Source organism: Artemia sp. Qi Xiang Cuo, chromosome 1, assembly GCF_049724085.1.
Source record: "Artemia sp. Qi Xiang Cuo chromosome 1, ASM4972408v1, whole genome shotgun sequence".
NCBI lineage: Eukaryota > Metazoa > Arthropoda > Branchiopoda > Anostraca > Artemiidae > Artemia > Artemia sp. Qi Xiang Cuo.
This window is the reverse complement of record NC_142794.1, coordinates 41,701,387-41,727,635: the sequence shown is the minus strand read 5'-3', so window position 1 is coordinate 41,727,635 and position 26,249 is coordinate 41,701,387. Positions and strand designations below refer to the sequence as shown.

General features: G+C 33.5%; 1 protein-coding gene across 2 annotated transcripts in view; it reads left to right on the top strand.

The window, feature by feature from the left end:
• LOC148956327 (uncharacterized) overlaps window positions 1-22,676 on the top strand; it is an 82,177-nt gene extending 59,501 nt beyond the window's left edge. The window contains exons 3-5 of one of the 2 annotated variants that reach the window (XM_089094959.1): window positions 12,707-13,128; window positions 20,432-20,581; window positions 22,478-22,676. In XM_089094959.1, coding sequence (XP_088951085.1) covers window positions 12,707-13,128; window positions 20,432-20,581; window positions 22,478-22,624 — 719 coding nt within the window. In that variant the 3' untranslated portion in view covers window positions 22,625-22,676. The remainder of the gene's footprint in view (window positions 1-12,706; window positions 13,129-20,431; window positions 20,582-22,477) is intronic. The other variant, XM_089094962.1, reaches the window with a different exon arrangement.
• The last annotated feature ends 3,573 nt before the right edge of the window (window positions 22,677-26,249 follow it).

The following is a 26,249-nucleotide window of genomic DNA, read 5'->3' as shown; positions in this document are numbered from 1 at the left end:
TAGCAGTGTGGTACGTACTCACTCCGAAGGCACGTACCCAAGGCAACCGGCGAGTCTATGCCACATCGTATCTCAGGATTCTAACGGTTTTCATTATAATTTCTTATATTCTACATATAACTTGTCTATTTTCGGCTTTTCTTTGACATTGGATTTTTTTTTATTACTTTGAGGAAAGAGTCAGAGAGGTAGAGTCAGAAACATAAAAAAGAATCTTAAGGTCATCATTTTTACGGTTTTCAAGGAGACTTCTTGGAATAAATCCTTTTTTAGCTTACTTCCCTCCCCTCCCCAAACCCCACCCTATTCTCTGCAGGTAAGCGTAAACATTAATATTTTAATAAGTAGTAATAGTAATTTATTATCCAAAAAAAAACAAAAACAGAGACAAAATCAATCGATAGCACACCAAAAGCGTCGCTTGCGAGGGTATGCTACTAATAAAAAATAAAACAAAATAGAAGAAAAAGGTTTAAACAAAAAAAAGAAAAAAAATAACAAGTATGATCTATAATAAGCAGAAGGATGAAACCGTGTACCGAAAAATAAACTTACATAAATAATTCATACACACATAACATGATCCCAAAAAAAAAAAAAAAAAAATTACTGTCAAATTTAATTCAATCAATCTCAATCTGTTTCGAAGGTATACTTACCAAGCAACTCCATGCTTAGCTCAGATTTAAATTGACTAATGGATAATTCCTTGGTACTTGGGACAAGCTTATTCCACAGCTTAGCCCCTCTATAAATAATTGAAAAAGCAGTCCTACTATAAACTAGGCGAGGAACCTCAATAGGCCTATCTCCACTTGAACATGGACCTTATCCCCGCAATGAACATGGACCTTTCTCGAAATATTCCTGTAAAACAGTCTGGAAGGCACCCATAACAATACTTATACATAAAAACCAGTGTATAAAAATCACGCAATCCAGCTGACCGGATCTCGGTTCCCTATTTCCCAAAATGATCTAATGGCATTATTCTGCAGTTCACGTATTGGGCGAGGTAGTGAAGGGAAATTACCAAGCCATACAGACGAACAGTAAAAAAATATATCAAATGTATATAAATATATCAAAAATATATCAAAATGTATCAGAGAAAAATATAATAACCGTAAAACATATGAAGGAAAAAAGTGTTTTAGTTTACGGATAATCCCTAAATTCCGCGATAGTATTAGTAGTGTGCTAGTATGCATCACTGATTACACAAGAATATACAGTGCAGTTTGACGTGCACATTGCAAAAAGCGACCAATCCTTTTATATTATATAGCTATAAATTGATCAAACACGTTTTGAAAGTATAATTGTGATTGTGTAACGCAACCAGACGGTTTTTTGATAAACTTTAATCATAACATTTTTTTTTTTTGTTTTTTTTTAACAAAAAACTAGAAATTTTCAAATTGCGTATTTAGAAATGACTTTTTAGGAAAAGCTGTCTATCACCCATGTAATATTAACGGTTCCACTCCTTTTAAGCATTTACCATGAGACTGGTTTCTTATTTTTTGAACCAGTGCCATTAGTCAAGACTAGTTTGTTCGGGATGTATCGTTTGATAGCATTTGTGAACTGTATCTCGTTAAGGTATATAAAAAAAGGGTATAGCGATCTTAAACAGGACTACACGAACGATGTTAATTGGATAATGGGAGAAAACAGCGCTAGATAGCATTTGCGAATTGGACTATACGAACGATATTAATTGTATAATCGGGAAAAAACAGAGCTAGATAGCATTTGCGAAATCGATCGTATGAAGGTGGAGAAAAAAGGGTTAAACTGATTATTGGATAATTGCCTTTAGTCAAGACTATTTTGTTAGGAATGTGTCGCTGCTAAAGCTAACTCTAATTGCAAGAATAAGGGATAAGGGATTTGCGAATTGGACTGTACGAACGATCTTATTCGAATTATAGGGAAAAAAACAGAGCTAGATAACATTTGCGAATTGGATCATATGAAGGTGGAGAATAAAGGGTAAAAGCGATTGACAGTTAAGGTAATCTCGAAGAGCAGGTTAACTCATAGCTTATTTATTATAAACTAGGAACAATATCAATCTATGAAAATCGTTAACGATTAAAAAATGGCCTTATGAGTTGACCTAGCTTTACTTCTTCGATGTATTCTGTATAATACACAAGTGGTGTTTGAACAGTGTTGTCAATTTAAAATAGAGTTTAACGTTATAGTATACTAAAAAGTTGATACTAAGAGAGATGTAGATGGCAAGAAAAGAATTTTAATAATGAAATTCAGAACAAAACTTAGAAATCCTTGCAAATCAAGTAGTAAGGTGTATGTGAGTACGAACCATCAAGGATCACAAGGACCAACGACCCTAACCACTAGAGACCTCAACCCCCCAAAGGTCCCCTATCCCCAAACTCGAAGGGTGCCCCCTCGCTCCAACTTTTTGGCCCCCCCCCCCCCTATTTTTTTTGAATTTTTTTAACTTTTTTTTTAACATGATATATTTTTTTCAACTTTTTTTTACATGTCTTCGAATGAGATGAAACACACTTAAAACAGAAAAAATCACATTTAATATTTTCCAAACTCAAAATGAGAATGGTTTTGATATGATCCTCGTGACTTTAACTATTAGCAAAATAAAGTTTGTAGTAGCACTTTTTTTTATTGGACTAATTTTTTTTTTTGGAATTTCAAATTATTCGACTATTTTTTATGTAACTTGAAATTACATAAAATATACTTATAGCCCTAACAATTGTATTGTATGCATGCTCAGAGACACGAAGCGGCTTTCCTACTAGTACTTTACGGCGGGTTGTCGACACTATCTAGTTTATTGCATGTATTAAATCAGTATTTTTTACGCAGTGGAACGATAAGCACATAAGTGATATCTTCAAAAAAAGTGAAGATGGATCATTTTAATAAGGTGTGTTCACATGACAATGTTATTGTAGCATTGAATGCCGACAAAGAGAAGTATTTAAACTATGAAACAAGTACAAGTGGTAGCACTATTGGAAATGTATGCATGCATTGTCATGACAGTAAGGAATTAAATTTCTTTGGAGTACCGAAAAAATTCAATTCTTATGTTGGTGGATATGCAAGATTGAGATCTCCAGAGATGATTGCACTAAAAGAGAATGCCAACAGAAAAATAATCGTTGATGATAGAGGACAACTTGCTACTGTTGCAGGTAACACATTACTTACTGATACATCCTATCGTCAGCTTTCGGATATTAGCATTCAACGGAAGATCACAAAAAGAAAAGCCTACTCTTCTACTAATATCATAAACCATATCTTGTCTACGTGCCGAAACTGTTACCTGTGTAAAAATAGTGTGATAATAGACAGTGAAAGTGCCAGAAAAATAAAAAGGGCATTGGCAGAAAATATCACTATGGAGTATAAAGATAAATCGATGAAAAACAAAGTACCAGCAAACGTTACTGCCATTGAACAAACAGTCAATGAATCGAATACTACCAAAGACGAAAAGCATATTGAGCCTGTCGATGACACACCAGTAAAAAATTGTGTATGACTCAAAATGGAATAATGATTATTCTACTGATTACGAACTAATAGAACACAATAACTACAATATCAAGAGAGAACATGGTGAACTATTTTATGGAATAGATTCAAAATGTTTAAAATTGATCATTGATATTAATAATGTATCATAATATATTTTTATATTAATATTCTACATAGCATTATTTTGTTAAAAATATATTATGCATTACATTGTTATGTGTTCATTATTTTTAGAGTCAGCTAGCATATCAAACGTTTAGAATGTCTATTAAAACATCGGAGATGTAAGAAAAGGAATTTGCATACATCTATTGTCAGACACATGGGATAACATTCATAAAATCTAGGTATCAGAATGAATAAATTCTTTATTAGCATCAGTTGTTGGATATGTCATTATGAAAAAATTGTAAGTAAGTAAGTAATAAGCTCTTTCTTGAATTCACCTCTTGGATACACAATACAGAAATTTAATTCAAGAAATTATGAAAAAAATTGAACAAACTCTTTATTAACATTCTTTATCGATTGAATTCGCTTCCATCAACATCCTTTGTCAGATACATCAAATAAAATTGACAAAATGTAAATATCAGAGTGAATAAATACTTTATCAACATCCTTTATCGGATATGTCGGATAAAATTGACAATTGAAGTATCAGAGTGATTAAATTCCATATCAACATCCCTTTCTCGGATACATGGGATAAAATTTACTGAATCTAAGTATCAGAGTGAATAAATGCTTTATCAACATCATTTGTCGGGTATATCGGATAAAATTGACAAAATCTAAGTATCAGATTATTTAAATTTTATATCAACATCCATTTCTCGAATACATGGGATAAAATTGACAATAACTACGTGTCAGAGTGAATAATTTTTTTACTAATATCTCTTATCACAAACAGCGAATTTATTAGAAAAAACTTAACCATCAGAGTGATGACTTCCCTTATAAGTATTCTATGTTAGAAAGCTCTGATGAAACTGACAAAATCTAAGCGCCAGAGTGAATAATTTTTTTTATCAACAGTTTTTATCAGATACATCAAATATAACTAACAAAATCTAAGTACCAGAGTTAATAAATGAATTATCAACATCATTTTTCGGGTATATCAGATAAAATTGACAAAATCTAAATATCAAATTGATTAAATTCTATATAAACATCCATTTCTTGAATACATGGGATAAAATTGACAAAAGCTAAGTGTCAGAGTGAATAATTCTTTTTATCAACATCTTTTGTCAGATCCAACGAATATAATTAACAAAATCTAAATATCAGATTGATTAAATTCTATATCAGCATTCTTTGTCGGATACGCCTGATAAGATGGACAAAAGCTAAGTGTCAGAGTGAATAAATTTTTTTTATCAACGACCTTTGTCAAATACATCAAATATAATTGACAAAATCAAAGTGTCAGAGTGATTCAAGGTTTTATCCGCATCCTTTGTCGAATATCTATTATAAAGTCTAAGTATCAGAGTGATTAAATTCTATATCAACATCCATTTCTCGAATACATGGGATAAAATTTACAAAATCTAAGTATCAGAGTGAGTAATTTTTTTTATCAACATCTTTTGTCAGGTACAACGAATATAATTGACAAAATCTAAATATCAAATTGATTAAATTCTATATCAGCATCCTTTGTTCGGATATGCTGGATAAAATTGACAAAAGCTATGTGTCAGTGAATAAATTTTTTTATCAACATTTTTTGTCAAATACATCAAATATAATTGACAAGATCTAAGTATCAGAGTGATTAAATGCTTTATCAGCATCCTTTCTAGGATATCTCGAATAAAATCTAAGTATCAGAGTGATTAAATTCTATATCAAACATCCCTTTCTCTGATACATTGGATAAAACTGACAAAATCTAAGTCTCAGAGTGAATAATTTTTTTCTATCGACATCCTTTGTCAGATACAACGAATATAATTGACAAAATCTAAATATCAGATTGATTAAATTCTATATCAGCATCCTTTGTCGGATATGCTGGATAAAATTGACAAAATCTAAGTGTCAGAGTGAATATTTTTTTATCAACATCTTTTGTAAAATACATCAAATATAATTGACAAAATCTAAGTATCAGAGTGATTTTATTCTTTATCAGCATCATTTGTCGGCTATCTAGGATAAAATCAAAGTATCAGAGTGATTATATTCTATACCAACATCCCTTTCTCGGATACATTGGATCAAATTGATATAATCTAAGTGTCAGAATGAATAATTTTTTTTATCAACATCTTTTATCATTTACAGCAAATATAATTGACAAAATCTATGTATTATGAAAAAATTGTAAGTAAGTAAGTAAGTAACAAACTCTTTCTTGAATTCACCTCTTGGATACACAATACAGAAATTTAATTAAGGAAATTATGAAAAAAATTGAAAAAATTCTTCATTAACATTCTACAAAATCTGTGTATTAGAATTAATAAATACCTTATCATCATCCTTTGTCGGTTACGTCGGATAAAATTGAAAAACCGAACTATCAGAGTGAATAAATTCATTATCAAAATCCTTTGTCGGATATGTCGGATAAAATTGACAAAATTGAAGTATCAGAGTGAATAAATTTTTTTCATCAACATCTTTTATTAGATACAACGAATATAATTGACAAAATAGAATCGTCAGGTTTAATAAATGCTTTATCAGCATGCTTTGTCGATTCTGTCGGATAAAATTGACAAAATCTAGGTGTTAGTCGCATATGACGGATAAAATTCATTTTTCGCATATGACGGATAAAATTGACAAAATCTAAGTACCAGAGTGAATAAATTCATTATCAACATCCTTTGTCTGATATGTCGGATAAAATTGACAAAATCTAAGTATCAGAGTAATTCAATTCTATATCAACATCCCCTTCTCGGATACATGGGATAAAATTTATAAAATCTAAGTATCAGGGTGAATAAATGCTTTATCAAAATCCTCTAAATGCATTATCAACATCATTTGCCGGGGATATCGGATAAAATTGACGAAATCTAAGTATCAGATTGATTTAATTCTATATCAACAACCCTTTCTTGAATACATGGAATGAAATTGACAAAATCTAAGTGTCAGAGTGAATAAATTTTTTTATCGACACGTATTTAGAGATAGATCGAATATAGTTGACAATATCTCAGTGTCAGAGGGAATAAATGCTTTGACAACATCCTTTGTCGAGTATATCGGAAAAAATTGACAAAATCTTAGTACCATAGTGAATAAATACTTTATCAACATCCTTTATCGGATATGTTGGATAAAATGGACAAAATCTAAGTATCAGATTGATTAAATTCTTTATCAACATCCTTTGTCGGATATGTCGGATAAAATTGACAAAATCTAAGTATCAGAGTTATTAAATACTATATAGACTTCTAGATTCACTCTGATACATAGATTTTGTCAATTTTATCCCATGTATCCGAGAAAGGGATGTTGATATAGAATTTAATCACTCTGATACTTAGATTTTGTCAATCATATTTGATGTATTTGACAAAAGATGTTGATAAAAAAAGTTATTCACTCTGACACTTAGCTCTGACACTCTGATACTTAGATTTTGTCAATTATATTTGATGTATTTGACAAAGGATGTTGATAAAAAAAATTATTCACTCTGACACTTAGACTTTGTCAATTTTGTCGAGCATATCCAGCAAAGGATGCTAATACAGAACTTAATCAATCTGACATTAATATTTTGCCAGATATATTTCTTGCGTCAGAAAGAGGGTGTTGATAAACAAAATTATTCACTCTGACACTTAGCTTTTGTCAATTTTATCCCATGTATTCGAGAAATGGATGTTGATATAGAATCTAATCAGTCTGATACTTAGATTTTGTCAATTATATTTGAAGTATTTGACAAAAGATGTTGATAAAAAAATTTATTCACTCTGACACATAGCTTTTGTCAATTTTATCCAGCATATCCGACAAAGGATGCTGATATAGAATTTGACCAATCTGATATTTAGATTTTGTCAATTATATTCGTTGTATCTGACAAAAGATGTTGATACAAAAAAAATTATTCACTCTGATACTTAGATTTTGTCAATTTTATCCCATGTATCCGAGAAAGGGATGTTGATATAGAATTTAATCACTCTGATACTTTGATTTTATCCGAGATATCTGACAAAGGATGATGATAAAGCATTTAATCACTCTGATACTTAGATTTTGTCAATTATATTTGATGTATTTGACAAAAGATGTTGATAAAAAAAATTATTCACTCTGACACATAGCTTTTGTCAATTTTATCCAGCATATCTGACAAAGGATGCTGATATAGAATTTAATCAATCTGATATTTAGATTTTGTCAATTATATTCGTTGTATCTGACAAAAGATGTTGATAAAAAAAAAATTATTCACTCTGATACTTAGATTTTGTCAATTTTATCCCAAGTATCCGAGAGAGGGATGCTGATATAAAATTTAATCACTCTGATACTTAGATTTTATCCGAGATATTCGAGAAAGGATGCTGATAAAGCATTTAATCACTCTGATACTTAGATTTTTTCAATTATATTTGATGTATTTGACAAAGGATGTTGATAAAAAATTTATTCACTCTGACACTTAGCTTTTGTCAATTTTATCCAGCATATCCGACAAAGGATGCTGATACAGAATTTCATGAATCTGATATTTAGATTTTCTCAATTATATTCGTTGTATCTGACAAAAGATGTTGATAAAAAAATTATTCACTCTGACACTTAGCTTTTGTCAATTTTATCCCATGTATTCGAGAAATGGATGTTGATATAGAATTTAATCAATATGATACTTAGATTTTGTCAATTTTATCCGATATACCCGACAAATGATGTTGATAATGCATTTATCCACCCTGATACTTAGATTTTGTCAATTATATTTGATGTATCTGACAAAAGGTGTTGATAAAAAAAATGTATTCACTCTGACACCTAGATTTTGTCGATTTTATCCAACATATCCGACAAAAGATGCTGATATGGCATTTATTCACTCTGATACTTAGATTTTGTCAACTATATTCGTTGTATCTGACAAAAGATGCTAATAAAAAAAAATATTCACTCTGACGCTTAGCTTTTGTCAATTTTACCCCATCTATTCGAGAAATGGATGTTGATATAGAATTTAATCAATCTGATACTTAGATTTTGTCAATTTTATCCGATATACCCGACAAATGATGTTGATAAAGCATTTATTCACTCTGATACTTAGATTTAGTAAATTTTATCCCATGTATCCGAGAAAGGGGTGTTGATATGGAATTTAATCACTCTGATACTTAGATTTTAATCACTCTGATACTCAGATTTTGTCAATTCTATCCGACATGTCCGAAAAAGGATGTTGATAAAGTATTTATTCATTCTGATATTTACATTTTGTCAATTTTATTCGATGTATCTGACAAAGGATGTTGATGGAAGCGAATTCAATCGATAAAGAATGTTAATAAAGAATTTGTTCAATTTTTTTTTCATAATTTCCTGAATTAAATTTCTGTATTGTGTATCCAAGAGGTGAATTCAAGAAAGAGTTTGTTACTTCGTTACTTACAATTTTTTCATTATGACATATCCAACAACTGATGTTAATAAAGAATTTATTCATTCTGATACCTAGATTTTGTCAATGTTACCCCATGTGTCTGACAATAGATGTATGCAAATTCCTTTTCTTACATCTCCGATGTTTTAATAGACATTCTAAACGTTTGATATGCTAGCTTACTATAAAAATAATGAACACATAACAATGTAATGCATAATATATTTTTAATGAAATAATGCTATGTAGAATATTAATATAAAAATATATTATGATACATTATCAATATCAATGATCAACTTTGGACATTTTGAATCTGTTCTATAAAATAGTTCACCATGTTCTCTCTCGATATTGTAGTTATTGTCTTCTCTTAGTTCGTAATCAGTAGAATAATCATTATTCCATTTTGAGTCATACACAATTTTTTACTGGTGTGTCATCGACAGGCTCAATATGCTTTTCGTTTTTGGTAGTATTTGATTCATTGACTGTTTGATCAATGGCAGTAACGTTTGCTGGTACTTAGTTTTTCATCGATTCATCTTTATATTCCATAGTGATATTTTCTGCCAATGCCCCTTTTATTTTTCTGGCAATTTCACTGTCTATTATCACATTATTTTTACACAGGTAACAGTTTCGGAACGTAGACAAAATATGGTTTATGATATTAGTAGAAGAGTAGGCCTTTCTTTTTTGATATTCCGTTGAATGCTAATATCCGAAAGCTGACGATATGATTTATCAGTATATAGTTTGTTACCTTCAACAGTGGCAAGGAATTGTCCTCTATAATCAACTATTACTTTTATTCTCGCATTCACTTCAAGCGTAATCCTCTATGGAGATTTCAATCTTGCATAACTACTAACATAAAAGGTGAATTTAGTTGGCATTGAAGATAAATTTAATTCCTTACTGTAATGACAATGCATGCATACATTTCCAATAGTGCTACCACTTGCACTTGTTTCATAGTTTAAATAATTCTCCTTGTCGGCATTCAATGCTACAATAACATTGTCATATGAACACACTTTATTAAAATGCTCCATCTTCACTTTTTTTAAAGATATGACTTATGTGTTTATCGTTCGACTGCGTAAAAATACTGATTTAATACATGCAATAAGCTAGATAGTGTCAATAACCCGCCATAAAGTACCAGTGGGAAAGCCGCATCGTGTCTCTGAGCAAGTATAGAGTACAATTTTAGAGCCGTAAGCATATTTTATGTCATTTTAAGATACGTAAAAAAAAGTTGAATAATTTCTAAGTCCATAAAAATTTAGTCCAATAAAAAAAAGTGCTACTACAAACATTATTTTTCTAATAGTAAAGGTCATGACTAACGTATCTATACCATTCTCATTTTGAGTTTGGAAAATATTAAATGTGATTTTTTTTTTGTTTTAAGTATGTTTCATCTCATTCGAAGACATGTAAAAAAAAATTTAAAAAAATATATCTTGTTAAAAAAAATAATAAAAAAAAAGTTAAAAAAAACAACAAAAAATTCAAAAAAAAATGGGGGGGGGGCCAAAAAGTTGGAGGGAGGGGGCACCCTTCGAGTTTAGGGATAGGGGACCTTTGAGGGATTGAGGTTTCTGGTGGTTAGGGTAGTTGGTGCTTATGATCATTGATGGTTCGTACTCACATACACCATACTACATGATTTGCAAGGATTTCTAAGGTTTGTTCTGAATTTTTTTATTAAAATTATTTTCTTTCCATCTACATCTCTCTTAGTATCAACTTTTTAGTATACTATAACGTTAAACTCTATTTTAAATTGACAACACTGTTCAAACACCACTTGTGTATTATACAGAACACATAGAAGAAGTCAAGCTAGGTCAAGTCCTAAGACCATTTTATCATCGTTAACCATTTCCATAGATTGATATCGTTCCAAATTTTTAATAAATAAGCTATGAGTTAACATGCTCTTCGAGGTTACCTTAACTGCTAATCGGTTTAACCCTTTTTTCTCCACCTTATAGATCCAATTCGCAAATGTTATCTAGCTCTGTTTTTTCCTATTATTTGAATAAGATCGTTCGTACAGTCCAATTCGCGAATCCCTTGTCCCTTTTTTTTGCAATTAGAGTTAGCTTTAGCAGCGACACTTACCTAACAAACTAGTCTTGACTAAAGGCAATTGTCCAATAATCAGTTTAACCCTTTTTTCTCCACCTTCATATAATCCAATTCGCAAATGCTATCTAGCTCTGTTTTTTTTCCTATTATTCAGTTAATATCGTTCTTATAGTCCAATTCGCAAAGACTATCCAGCTCTGTTTTTCCCTATTATTCAATGAATATCGTTCATATAGTCCAATTCGCAAATACTAAACCATTTTTTTCTCCACCTTCATACGATCCAATTCACAAATGCTATCTAGTGACACATTCCTAACAAACTAGTCTTGACTAAAGGCAATTTTCAAAAAAAATCAGAAACCAGTCTGATAGCACATACTTCAAACAAATGGAACAGTGGATAATGAATGGGTGATAGACAGCTCTTCCAACAAAAAAATTCCGAAACACCCAATTTGACAATTTCTAGTTTTTGGTTAAAAAAAAAAAAAAAAAAAAAACACGTTATGATGAAAGTGTCTCAAAACCCGTCTGGTTGCGTTATACAATCACAATTATAATTTCAAAACGTGTTTGATCACTTTATAGCTATATAATATTAAAGGATTGGTCGCTTTTTGCAATGTGCACGTCAAACTGCACTGTATATTCTTGTATAATCAGTGGTGCATACTAGCACACTACTAGAATTTTACTTATAGCTTTTACATGGTACTATGATACAAGGTACTGGTGTGTGAAAGCACAGGATGGCTGGCCCCAGCTCCCCATTGCACTTCCTGGCTGAAGGGCCACGAAACGAAGATAAGCACCGCCAGTTTTGACCTTAACGGTCTAGTGCCCTCATACTTACTTTTTTTACGTTTTTTACTTTACATGGTACTTAAATGATAAATTTTCATCAATAATAATCCCAAGGTGATATTTTATAGGTGACATGTTAGTAGTAGTAGTAGTAGTAGTAGTAGTAGTAGTAGTAATATTTTATATTACCCTTACAATGGTTGTGCAATAAAAAGGGAGCTCTCACGAAAAGTCACCTATGTTACAGGCTTGTCGAATTTCATACTGACAGAAGATTAGGGCAAGTCGTACACCTCCCTCTCTCTCTCTCTCTCTCTCTCTCTCTCTCTCTCTCTCTCGTCTAATATATTTATCTGGAATCACTATGAAATTTCAAAGGTATAGGCCTAAAAATACACTTTTTGAGGCTTCAGCCTCCCCCCCCCCCATCCTCACAGAAATATCTGCCAAGCCTTCACCTCTATCGCCTATATACATCTACGGAACACTGTAACTAGAACAAATTATCCCAAAAATAATTAAACTCGGCTAAATGAAGCTCAACAATAATTGTTTATACTATCTGTTTAGCCATGGTCTTTGTTATTAATTATTTTTAATATATTTTTATAACATTTTTAGGCAAAGGGAAAAAGAGGAAGAATCAAGATACAAGAAATCAGCCAAATCTTAGCATAGATCCTCGATTTGGTGGAAAAGTTAACATACCATCCTCTAGTAAATCAAAGACCGAGAAACAGGTGGAAATAAAAGGGCCTAAAGTTAAAATCACTAGTCGATCAAACTCCATTAAGTCAATTAAGTTTATAGATCAAGAAGAAGAAACCAAAGGAAAGAAATTGGTGAAGATTATAAAAGACCAGCAGCGTCTCTGTAAGGCAAATATAATTCTAACTGAGGACAAAGACATTCTTGACAATTCTTGGGTCTGTTTATTTTGTAAAAAGCTGTCCCAGGAACAAGGTTTGGGAGATTTGTTAGGTCCTTATTTTGTAACAGCCCCAGATGATGATGATGATGACATTGAAGCTCTCCAGAATACTGTAAGTATTTATATTTTATTACTATTTGGCTTGTAAACCCAAATAAATCCTAAGAAGACACTGAAGAACCATGGAATTAGAGATAACAATATAAAGATAGGGGAAATTTTTCAATAGTTAATTACTAAATGACCGATAGTCGTATCCAGCAAAGAATTCAGAGTAATTAAAATTTTGTTATAATCAGAATTATAATAATTTCTTAAATTATTTTTATTTAAATTATATATTATATTTTTGTTGCATAAATAATTATATTTTTTAATAGTTTAAAAGCAGATGTTTTTGAATATAACAAATTATAATTATTATAATTATTTCAACTATAATTAGATGATTTAAGTACAGTTTAATAGAATTCTTTCTTCTTCTGTGTAATGCAATACATTTTTTCTTTCTCTCTCTCTCTTTCTTTGTTAAACGAAATTAATAGCTTGTTTGCATTTCAATTTTTGTGAACTTCTAAACATGCATTATTCATTTTTGATATATTAGTGGCAAAACAGCTGATACACCCATTCCTGTGTATCATTGGCGCTTCTGGCCTCTCTTGCACCCGGGGCAAAATCTTGATTACCGTCGCCCCCTGTCTCCCAAAAGTTCTCAGGCCAAATTTTAACAAAATTTTCATTTACTAACAAAAATTTACATTTATTTAAATCTGACTTTTCTTACTTTATGCGGGAAAAATGAAAAATTTTACGATTCAATTTGCTTATACCTACTGCCAGCACCACCTTCTACTTTATTCTAATAAAAATATAATTTCAAAAATTACAAAATGATTATAAATGATAGATTATTTATCTGAAATTTTGCGCCCCTAAAATTTCCGTGCCAGTGGCAAGTGCCTCCTTTCCCAAAAGACAAAAACGCTTCTGCTTTTGTGCTCATAAGCATATGCCCTAAAATAATGACTAAGGCTATTGTATCACAAAATGTTCTGTCTGTTGAATTCCAAGGTGTTTTTTTTTTCGATGAATTTAAATGCATCCATTTTAAATGCACTCAAGCTCACTTTCCTCGTTGCCATCACTCCCCATTGCACTCAAGCTCAAACAAAATGCCGGTATTTTGCAACTGATGATTCGTATATCATAGGCAGCGCAATAGCGCTGCCTAAGTAAAGAACGATGTTGGCACAATGGATTATTATTGTTTTTTTCTGGTTTGTTTGGTTTCAATACCAGGGCACTTCGTATCGAAGAAGTTGCCGTAGAAACTTCAAAAAGGGCTCATTCGATTGGAAATTGGAGTGGCTTGTGCCCTTTTGAATAGTCAAAAGTGATTGGAGGGCAACTAGCCCCCCCCCCCCACGCCCATCATTCCCCCAAACACATCCAATCAAAATTTTGAGATAGCCATTTGGTTAATAGTTGATTTACAGATAGAAAATATGTTTTTGAGGAGGACAATCCCCCACAAACCTCGCGGCAAGGGTTTTAAGTTGTGCTCTTAGGGCATATAAGAACGATGTTGGCAAAATGTATTATTTATTATTTTTTTTTCTTTTAAAGCAGGGCACTTCGTATCGAAGAAGTTGTCGTAAAAACGTCTAAAACGGCTCATTTGATTGGAAATGGGAGTGGCTAGTGCCCTTTTTGAGAGTCGAAAGTGATTGGAGGGCAACTAGCCCCCCCCCCACGCCCATCATTCCCCCAAACACATCCAATCAAAATTTTGAGATAGTCATTTGGTTAATAGTTGATTTACAGATAGAAAATATGTTTTTGAGGAGGATACTTCCCACAACCCTCGCGGCAAGGGTTTTAAGTTGTGCTCTTAGGGCATATAAGAACGATGTTGGCGCAATGTATTATTTATTATTATTTTTTTTTCCTTTAGAGCAGGGCACTTCGTATCGAAGAAGTTGTCGTAGAAACTTTGAAATAGGCTCATTCAATTGGAAATTGGAGTGGCTTGTGCCCTTTTTAATAGTTGAAAGTGATTGGAAGGCAACTAACATCCCTTCCACGCCCACCATTTCCCGAAACACATCCAATCAAAATTCTGCGATAGACATTTTGTTCAGCCTAGTTGATTTCCAAATAGACATTATGTTTTTGAGAAGGACACTCCTCTACAGCCTTCAGGGCAAGGGTTGTAAGTTATGCCCTGGGGGTATATCAGGTTTTTATAGAAGGCGTTGTCATAGACACTTCAAAAAAGGCTCATTTGATTAGAAATTCAAAGTGCTAGTTCTCATTTTAATAGTCGAAAGTGATTGGAGGGCAACTAACCCCCCTCTCACGCCCACCTTGTCCCCAAACACATCCAATCAAAATTTTTAGATAGCCGTTTTATTCAACGTAGTTTTAGTTCTGAAAATTTTTGAGGATGACAACCCCCTCACAGCCCTCATGGCAAGGGTTATAAGCTATGCCCTGGGGGCATATAAGGTTTTTTTATTGAACGTGTTGTCGTAGAAACTTCAAAAAGGGCTCATTCGATTGGTAATTGAAATTGCTAGTGCCCTTTTTAATAGTCGAAAGTAATTGGAAGGCAACTAACACCCCTTCCAAGGCTCACCATTTCCCCAATCACATCCAATTAAAATTTTGAGATAGCCATTTTGTTCCACGCAGTTTAAAGTTCAGGAAATTATACCTTTGAGCAGGACACTCCCCTCACAGTCTTCAGGGCAAGAGTTATAAGTTATACCTTGGGGGCTTATAAGTTTTTATTGGAATCTTTGTTGTAGAAACTTGAAAAAAGGCACATTCGATTGGAAATTCAAAGATCTAGTGCTTTTTTTAATAGTCGAAAGTGATTTGAGGGCAACTAACCCCCCTCTGAAGCCCACCTTTCCCCCAAACACATCCAATCAAAATTTTTAGATAGCCATTTTGTTCAGCGTTATTGATTTCCTAATAGAAAATTTGTTTTTCAGGAGGAAACTCCCCCACAGCCCTCAGGCCAAGAATTTTAAGTTATGCCATGGGGGTCTATAAGGTTTTTATAAAGCGCGGTGTTGTAGAAACTTCAAAAAGGGCTCATTCGACTGGAAATTGAAATGGCTAGTGCTCTTTTTAATAGTCGAAAGTAACTGGACGGCAACTAACACCCCTTCCACGCCCACTATTTCCCCAAACATATCCAATCAAAATTTTGAGATAGCCTTTTTGTTCCACATAGTTTAAAGTTCAGGAAATTATACCTTTGAGCAGGACACTCCCCCCACAGTCTACAGGACAAGCGTTATAAGTTATACCCTAGGGGCTTATAAGTTTGTATTGAAATCTGTCGTAGAAATTTGAAAAAGGGCTCATTCGACTGGAAATTCAAAGATCTAGTGCCCTTGCTAATAGTTGAAAGTGATTTGAGGGCAACTAAACCCTCTCTCACGCCCGCCTTTTCCCCCAACACATCCAATCAAAATTTTTAGATAGCCAATTTGTTCAGCGTAGTTGTTTTCCAGATAGAAATTATGTTTTGAGGAGGACACTCCCCCACAGTCCTCAGGGCAAGGGTTGTAAGTTATGCCTTGGGGGCATTTAAGGTTTTTATAGAAAGCGTAGTCGCAGAAACTTCAAAAAGGGCTCATTCAATTGGAAATTGAAATGGCTTGTGTGCTTTTTAGTAGTTGAAATTGATTGGAAGACCATTAACATCCTTTCAAAGCCCATCATTTCCTCCAATACATCCAATCAAAATTTTAAGATAGCCATTTTGTTCTACGCAGTTTAAAGTTCAGGAAATTATACCTTTGAGCAGGACATTCCCCCAACAGTCGTCAGGTCAAGGGTTATAAGTTATGCCCTGGGGGCATATTTGTCGTAGAAACTTGAAAAAGGGCTCATTCGATTGGAAATTCAAAGGGCTAGTGCCCTTTTTAATAGTCAAAAGGGATTTGAGGGCACCCCACCTTTTCCTCGCACGCCCACCTTTTCCCCAAACACATCCAATCAAAATTTTTAGATAGCCATTTTATTCAACGTAGTTGAAAGTTTTGTAAATTAGGTCTTTAAGGATGACAACCAATCCCCCCACAACCCTCAGGGCAAGGGTTGTAAGTTATGCCCTGGGGGCATGTAAGGTTTTTATAGAAAGCGGTGTTGTAAAAACATCAAAAAGGGCTCATTTAATTGGAAATTGAAAGGGCTAGTACCCTTGTTAATAGTAGAAAGTGACTGAAGGGTAACTAACCCCCCTCTCACGCCCAGCACTTCCCCAAACACATCCAATCAAAATTTTGAGATATCAATTTTGTTCAACCTAGTTGAAAGTTCTGGAAATAAGGTCTTGTAGGATGATAACGTCCTCAAAGCCTTAAGTGCAAGGGTTGTAAGTTATGCCCTGGGGGCATATAAGGTCTACATAGAAAGTTGTTGTAGAAGTTTCAAAAAGGACTCATTTGTTTGGAAATTGAAATTGCCTTTTTTAATAGTCGACAATGAGTGGAGAGTAATTGACCCACCTCTCAAGACCACCATTTCCCCAAACGCATTCAATCAAACTTTAGAGATAGCCATATTTTTCAACGTAGTTTAAAGTTCTAGAAAATATGTAGTTAAGGATGACAAACCCCCCAGAGCCCCCAGGAGAGAGGTTGCAAGTTGTGCCCTGGGGGCATAAAAGGTTCTTATAGATAGAGTTGTCGTAAAAACTTCAAAAGGGGCTCATTCAGTTGGGAATTGAGAGGGCTAGTGCCCTTTTTAATTGTCGAAAGTGATTGGAGGGTAACTAACCACCCTCTCACGCGCACTATTCCCCTAAACACATCCAATGAACATTTTCAGATAGCCATTGTGTTCAACGTAGTATAAACTTCTGGAAATTAGATTTTTAAGGGTGACAACCCCCCCCCCCCCAGCCCTCTGGGCAAGGGTTGTAAGTTATGCCCTGGGGGTATATAAGGTTTTTATTGAAAACGTTGTCGTAGAAACTTCAAAAGGGCTCATTTGATTGGAAATTGAAACGGCTAGTGCCTTTTTAATAGTTGAAAGTGATTGGAGAGTGACTAACGCCCCTCTCACGTTCACCATTTTCCCAGACACATCCAATCAAAATTTTGAGATAGCCATTGTGTTTAACGTAGTTGAAAGTTCTGGAAATTATGTCTTAGAGGATGACAACCACCCTCAAAACCCTTAGGGTAAGGGTTGTAATTTATATCCTGGGGGCATATAAGGTGTTTATAGAAAGCGTTATCGTAGAAACTTAAAAAGGGCTCATCCGATTGGTAATCGAAAATCCAAGCTGCATCCAAAGCGAGTGTATCCAAGCTATCAAAGAAAGTAAACAGATTTTTTTGCGAATGGTATCAAGTTTTCCATTTCAGGTCAACTAGAGGAGGTATGAAACTAAATTAACACTGCTATTTGTGACCAGATTTTTAAAAGGGTGTATATTGTTAAAAATTGCTTGAAATTTTTCTGCAGCATACAAATGGCAGGCCAAACTATAAAGTCTTTTAAAAACCAAAAGATTTGAAGTATTATTTTTGTTTTCCCTGAAAAGACTATGTCAATATAAAACAAACAGAAATTAATTAAAAAAACTTTTTCTACAAAATAAGTTTTTCAAAGAAAAGTAAAGCACTCCATTAAACAAAAAATGAGCGAAAATGAAAACAAATAATCTACCAAGCGTGAAACTACCACAAATCAGCATCGATAAATAAATGAAACTCAAAACGAACAGAAATTACAATAAATAACCGAGTCACACTCAAAACGAGCAGAAATTAACATAAGTTGGGCACAAAACCCCTATACCTTCTCAAGACCAGAAAATAATTTGCACTTTACTGAAAAAATACAAATGAATTTGCATTGTCAGTTTAATATACATATACTTATGTTTAGTAATATAAATGTTAATATTATTTGATTTATTAAAGTTATAAAAGTAAAAACATTTTTCAGTAAAGTGCAAATTACTGGAATCACTGGAAAAGGGCATTGGATTGAAGATAAAAGTACTTCATTGCAATCGTCATTGTCAAAACCCTATACAGAAAACTTAGAGCCCCACCTTGAACAACCAGGGAAAACACTTCTTTGCGTGGGTGGCACTTGCCCTGTGATTTGCCCTGTTTTTTCGAGTTTTATTTTCTTCGTCGTTAGCGAAGGCTAAAATAAAGACTGCATAAAAACTAGAACACCATAGAGAGCTGTTTAAGGGGTTATTCAAAAGCTAATTTTTACATGTAATCGATTTTTACAAATTTGACGTGATAACGCCATCATAAAGTGGCATACGGCACCCAAAAAGTATACTCTGCGTTTTTTTTTTTCCAGAATAAAAAGTCAGAGAACAATGAAAAGATTATTAATTAATCTCCATGGTTGAAAACCCTAAGCCTGAGGTTTATATACGGCAAAATTTATCCATTCGGTAATTTAAGACCTCTGGTTCATTATGATCATCTGGAGAGAAAAAAAAGGAAAAGAGGTGGACACAACAGACATGCTACCCGTTCGAAGGTAGAAATTTCCTTGTTTGTCAATGTGGAAGACTGTAAACCTCTAATTTAGGGTATTTGACCCTAAAATGATTGGCTATCTAGCGTTTTGGTCCTATTTTTTTCCAAATTTGATGTTTTGCAACGCAAAATCGCAAAAAAACGGCGCTTTGTTGAGGTGCAAATTATTTTGTCACTTAATAAAGGCACTTGATATTTGAATTTATGTTTAAATGAGCCCATTTCATCGCTCTAAGACCACTGGTTCAGAACGATCATCCGTGGAGAAAAAAGAAGAAGAATGTATGGAGAAAGATCGCTACTGCCCATGCAAATGTGATTTTGCTTGTCTTTCAAGATGGGAGATTGGAGATTTGGAACAATGGATGTTTCAGTAGTTTGTTGGTTATTTCAATATGGTGTTGTATGAGCGTTGTCAGGCTCTTTTTCAAAATTCTGAAAATATTTTCTTTATAACTAAGAACCATATTCTTAGTCCTCAAGTTCCATCAGATATGAATGATGAATGACCCCCCTCCCTCCCGAAAGGTTTGTCTGACTCGTAAGAAATGCAGCAAAAGTGAATATTAACAAATTTTAGATGCGTTTGTAAAGTTTTTTGTACCCCCCCCCCCCAAAGAAAAAAGATCCTGGATATGGCTCTGTTCGGAAGCCAGAAAGAAAAATTTATTCAGACGTTTTTGTTTGCATATCCAGACGTTATCACTAAAAAAGAAAAACAAATCATGATTTACATTGAAACCTAGATATTTTTTTCTTTTTAAGGTAAGAATGAACTTTGTAAAACTTAAGTGGAATGGATATTTTTAGATCGAAGACTTGCTGGTAAAGGATGTGAAAAACTCAATTTGATTACTGTCATTGTTTTGTTTTCAGGGAAGGATTGCTAGCAGTGAATCTAAAGTAGATGATGATGAATTAGAAACTTGGTTTCATGAAAAATGTCTAAATTGGGCTCCAAACATATACATGCTAGCAGGCAAGATAATTGGAATTGAAGTTGTTATTCGAGAACTAAAGAACTCTGTATGTATATTATTTGACTTTTTTAATTTAGTCTGATTCAGAAATAAATTAGATGGGCTTATTCAAATGTATGTATGCGTTGTCTTTATTTATGTATTTTTAATTTCAGTTGCCTCCTTATAATATTGTGGTAAATCATTCTTGGTGGAAACTAAGGTTGCTTCTTCAAAAATTCCAGGCATACAAAAGTGCAAAAGGCCAAAGCATCATCTAAATCGCCAGATTTTCTTTCATCCTTCAGATATTTAAATGAAAATAATTGAAATAGAATTGGTGACGTTGATTCGGCTTTAGACCTCCAGACTTAAGAATCTTAAGGTCATTTATTTCATTTTAACGGGGTAATTTAAGTTTCCACAGAAGATGATCCACCAGAAGCTTTTAAGGAGCAATCAAAATTAAAAAATACACAGACTACATAAAGATCTCGCTTTAACCAGAGATACAGGGAACATTTTTATAAACTCAGTTTATGATAATTTAATACAAAGAGATCAAAATTGCAATCCTTTTCCTTTTAAAATAAAGCAAGCTGCAGTTGTTGGAACGGAAAAAATTGTAGCCAAATCTAGTTTTTTTTATTAGTCTTCGTATTGATGGCTTGTTTTTTCCTCTTTTTTCTTTTTTTTTTGTTCAGTTCCTTCACTGATTTTGTTTATTTTACTTCAACAAGTTAGTTTTTTTTATATACTTTTTTGCCTTCCTTTTTTTTAAATTGAGATTGCATTGGGGGAAAATTTTTCCAAAATATATACTTTATCTTTTTTCCATTAGCTGAACGTCACACTGGTTTTTTGTTGTTTTTTCTCTCTTTTTCTTTTTTTCATTTTTATGTCGGACATCATGTATAGCAGTGTGAAACGTACCCACTCCGAAGGCACGTACCCAAGGCAACCGGCGAGTCTATGCCACATCGTATCTCAGGATTCTAACGGTTTTCATTATAATTTCTTATATTTTACGTATAACTTGTCTATTTTTGGCTTTTCTTTGACATTGTATGCCTTATTTTCAAAAAAAAATCGCCCATACAATTTCCAATTGCCTGGTTTTTCTGTATCGGTTATGAGCCTGTCCAGTGAAGAACCGGCCTAGTGTGCAGTTTTGAAATAACACAATTCAGTATTGAATTAGGAATGATCATAGGAATCTGACAGTGAAAAAAATACGAAAAAAATCATTGGCGGTTCAACAGTATTTGACCCCTCCCTCTTCCCTGCATGGTAACAAAAACAAGGATATAAAAATAGTTCAAATAAGCCAAAATCTATATTTCGTCACATAGTTTAAATAGTATGTTCAACTGTACTTGCTCAATAAAAAGTTCTCTGTATGCGAGAACAAAGGGGAACATGAAGATAGAGTATGTGTGTAATGAAATCAGCGAAAGTAAAAACCAGAATCAAAACTGTTATTTTGACTTGAAATTTTGTGAAGAATTTCAAATAAATTTTGCACTGCAATGCTTTATTTAGCTTTGAAAATAAAGATTGAACATGAAAACACTTTGTGTTTGGTGCAAGTACCTAGACGGCTTAATTGTAATATTGCGGATAGAAATGTCGTATTATCTCCAACATATACAAAGATTGTCTATGTGTCCATGTTTAAACATAGACAAGAATTAGAATTTTATTTATTTCGTGTTTTTCAAGGCTATCAAAATAAAAATGTAAATATTTCATACTGGTCAAACGCATCATTATGAGAAGGTATGAAGATTTGTATAGTACTGTTTAGGCTATTATGGTTACAATGATTAAGCAGGTAAATAGTTTTGGCGAATAAGTTCATTAAATTCTTGGAATCCATTTAGGATAAACATGCACTTCAAATGAGTGTAACCAGAATAAGTAACTTATTAGCGAAAATGTTATTAACTTGTTTAATTTTCAGGCTTGTAATCACTGTCATATTGAAGGCGCCACAATTGCATGTTATCACAGAGGCTGTGAAAATCAATCCCACTACCCATGTGCTGTTGGCAAATGGCAGCTTATGGAAGATACCTACCGGTGCTACTGTCCTCGTCACCTTCTTTAAACTTATAAATTTTTATAAATTAATTTGTGTTCTAGGAATATATTACTTTAAAAGATGACTTTTATTAGCCGATATATTGTGATACTTAGTTATTCTTTTCCTTGATTAGATGAATGAATTATGTTTTGTTTTTGTCGTTAGTTCTTCCCACTTCTTTTTTATCTATTGTCTTCTATACTTTTTTATTTTTGATTAGAAGCTTAATAAATGTTTGTACTACTACTACTAATAATGCACTTCAGTACCAAGCCACTTCAAGGTTCTTTACTATTATAGCAATAAATTATATAATTTTATACATTTTTTCCGTTGGCGGGGAGCAGAGCTCGTATACCAACAAGAAAAAAGCAAATACTAATGCATCATATTACTGAAACAAACACAACTATTCTTGCATGTATTTCTTATTAAAGAAATAACATTGATATGCCACTCCAACCTACCGCCAACCCACGTTCATTCGAGACAATATCAACTTAATAATAGGTATATTGAAAGAAACTATACATCCAGGTTACCAAAATGGTATATCTTCAACATCTTGGAAACAGAGTTCGGAGTTACTGTGGGGCAGTGGCGTAATTTCGTCAGAATCCTGAGGGGGGGGCAAAGTTGGGGCCAATTTTCCAAAATCAAGTGAAAATGACTGTAAAAACAAAAAATAAGCCATTTGGTACCATAAAGGTACTATAAAGGTACTTTATAGTACTACAAGGGTACTTTATCGTACTATAAAGGTACTTTATAGCACTATAAAGATAAATTTGTACTAAAAAAAACTGATCTGTTTCTGTTGATGCTTGAATTATGTATGTTTCTTTTATTATTGACAAGATTCTGGAAGAAACTAAATTTCAGCTGGGGGAGGGAGGGGGGCAAACCGAGGTCTGGGAGGGGCAGTTACATCCCCTTGCCCCATAGCAAATTAAACCCCTGCTGTGGGGCTGGGAAGACAAAGGGCCTGTATATTTTGTGTTTAGAAGGATAAGAGACCGGGGCATAAAAATCCGTGTTTCCAATCGGTTTTGTATTTCGTCTCTTCAATCAGGTTGAAAATGACAATTTATAAGTTCCTTGGCCAGATTTTAAAAAATTTTTTTTTTTTAACTGAAAGTAAGGAGCGACATTAAAAATTAAAGCGAAAAGAAATTATTCCCTATATGAAAGGGGCTGTCCCCTCCTCAACGCCTTGCTCTTTATGATAAAGTTTTTTATTGTTTTAAAAAATAGACTTTTGAGAAAGAGTCAAACTTTAGCGTAAAGAGCAAGGCGTTGAGGAGGGGACAGCCCCTTTCATATAAGTCATAATTTCTGTTCGTTTTAAGTATTAATGTCACTCCTTACTTTCAGTTAAAAAAAACTTTTATTTTTATTTTTGAACGTTTTTGAATTCACGCAGGTTTTGATTTTGGCTCAACGTACATGAATAATTAAAACAAAATTTGCATAATAATTCTACTTTGGTTTGGTTAAATGGTTTTCTCGAAAGTTGTTTAATTTTATTTACGAACTTTTTTATTACTAATAAATATACGTAACTTACGTAACGAACTTCTATATTCATATATTTCTAATACGTATATTAGGGGGTTCACCCCCTAGTCAATACCTCGCTCTTTACGCTAAAGTTCGAATTTTGTACCAATTATTTGAAAATGACCCCTTAATTAAAAAGGCCGTTAATTAGAATAAATAGCTCTTATGAAAGTATTAAAAAATCTTTGGCGTAAAGAGCGAGGTATTGACAAGGGAGTGGACTCAATCATATACGTAATATTTTCTGTTCGTGTTAAGTTTTGATGTTGCTCTTTACTTTTAGTTCAAAAAGTTGTTTTTTTTATATTTAATTTCTTATCGTTTTTTTTTAAATAATACTGGGAAATCCGGCTCCCCCTTCATAGAAATATTGCTTCCCCCATGAAAAATTCCTCCATGGATAGATCCTCCCACGTAACCCCCCCCCCCACTACCAGAAAACCCCCCTGAAAACGTCTGTATATTTCCCAATAACCAATACTATATGTAAACAATGGGCAAAATTCATAGTTTTCAACCCTTCCCGGGGGACCGGGGGGGATTAAGTCATCCTAAAAAACATAGTTATTATATTTTCGACCTTGTTGAACAAAATGGATATCTCAAAATTTTGATCAGGTGACTTTGGGAAAAAAATGAGCGTGGGAGGGGACCTAGTTGCCCTCCATTTTTTGGTCACTTAAAAAGGGCACTAGAACTTTAAATTTCCATTCGAATGAGCCCTCCCGCGTTATTCTAGGACCACTGTGTCGATACGATCACCCCTTGAAAAAAAAACAAATAAACGCGCATCTGTGATCTTTCTTCTGACAAAAAATACAAAATTCTACATTTTTGCAGATAGAAGCTTGAAACCTCTACAGTAAGGCTCTCTGATAGGCTGAATCTGATGATGTGATTTTCATGAAGGTTCTACGACTTTTAAAGGGTTTTCCCCCCTTTTTTCGAAAATCAGGCAAATTTTCTGAGGTGCGTAACTTTTGATAGGTAGGACTAAATTGATGAAACTTGTATATTTGAAATCAGCATAAAAGTTTGATTCTTTTGATATATCTATCTATATCACTATTCCTGTTCTTTAGAGCTTTGGCTACTAGTGAGCCGGGTCGCTCCTTACTTACAGTTCGTTACCACGAACTGTTTGATAGACCCCTGTACATAAAGCAAATTTGACTCTAATTTTAACTGCATCAGTTTGTGTTTGTCAAGCATTCGTTTCTTGATCCAAAGGGTCTGTTACTTTAAGTAGCCTGAAAGCCCTAATTACCTCTTCCCTTTTCTGCCTACATTCCTCATCGGAAAAACCCTCATATTTTCTGACCGGATGTTCCCTATCCTAAGATAAAGGCATAAGGCTCTCATAATTCTATCTGTAGTTACCGAAACAGCTTGATCCAATTCAGCTGGTTCTGGAAAATTCAAAATCGAATGGCAATCATTCTGAAATTTCTCACTTCCTAGTTCCATTTCAACCAATTCTTCTTTCTATTTGGCTATCCAAACTGGTTTACAGATCCTTTCCCCGCATGTATACCTTTTATTTGCCCTTTCAGACTGTCGAATACATGCTCTCAGCTTAAGACTCACTGGCAAATGGTCAAATCTGACCATCTCATGGACCCTTTATGCAATTATTTGAAAAAAAACTACGTTTTCTAAAGAGTTAAAGAGGCTGAGTCACAGGTTCGAACCTTAAAACGTACAGGGATTAGAAGGTACAGTTGGGGGCTGCCGCCCCCAAACCCCGCTTTCGCAGCCTTTAAATAAAAATTATTTGACAAAAACTACGTTATCTATAGAGTTAAAGAGGCTGAGTCACAAGTTCGAACCTTAAAACGTACAGGGATTAGAAGGTACAGTTGGGGGGGGCTGCCGCCCCCAAACCCCCGCTTTCGCAGCCTTTAAATAAAAAAAAATTTCAAACTGAAAGTAAGGAGCAAAATTAAAACTTAAAACGAACAGAAATTATTCCGTATATGAAAGGGGCTGTGCCCTCCTCAACGCCTCGCTCTTTACGCTAAAGTTTGACTTTCTCAAAACTCTGTTTTTTAAACAATAAAAACTTTAGCGTAAAGAGCGAGGCGTTGAG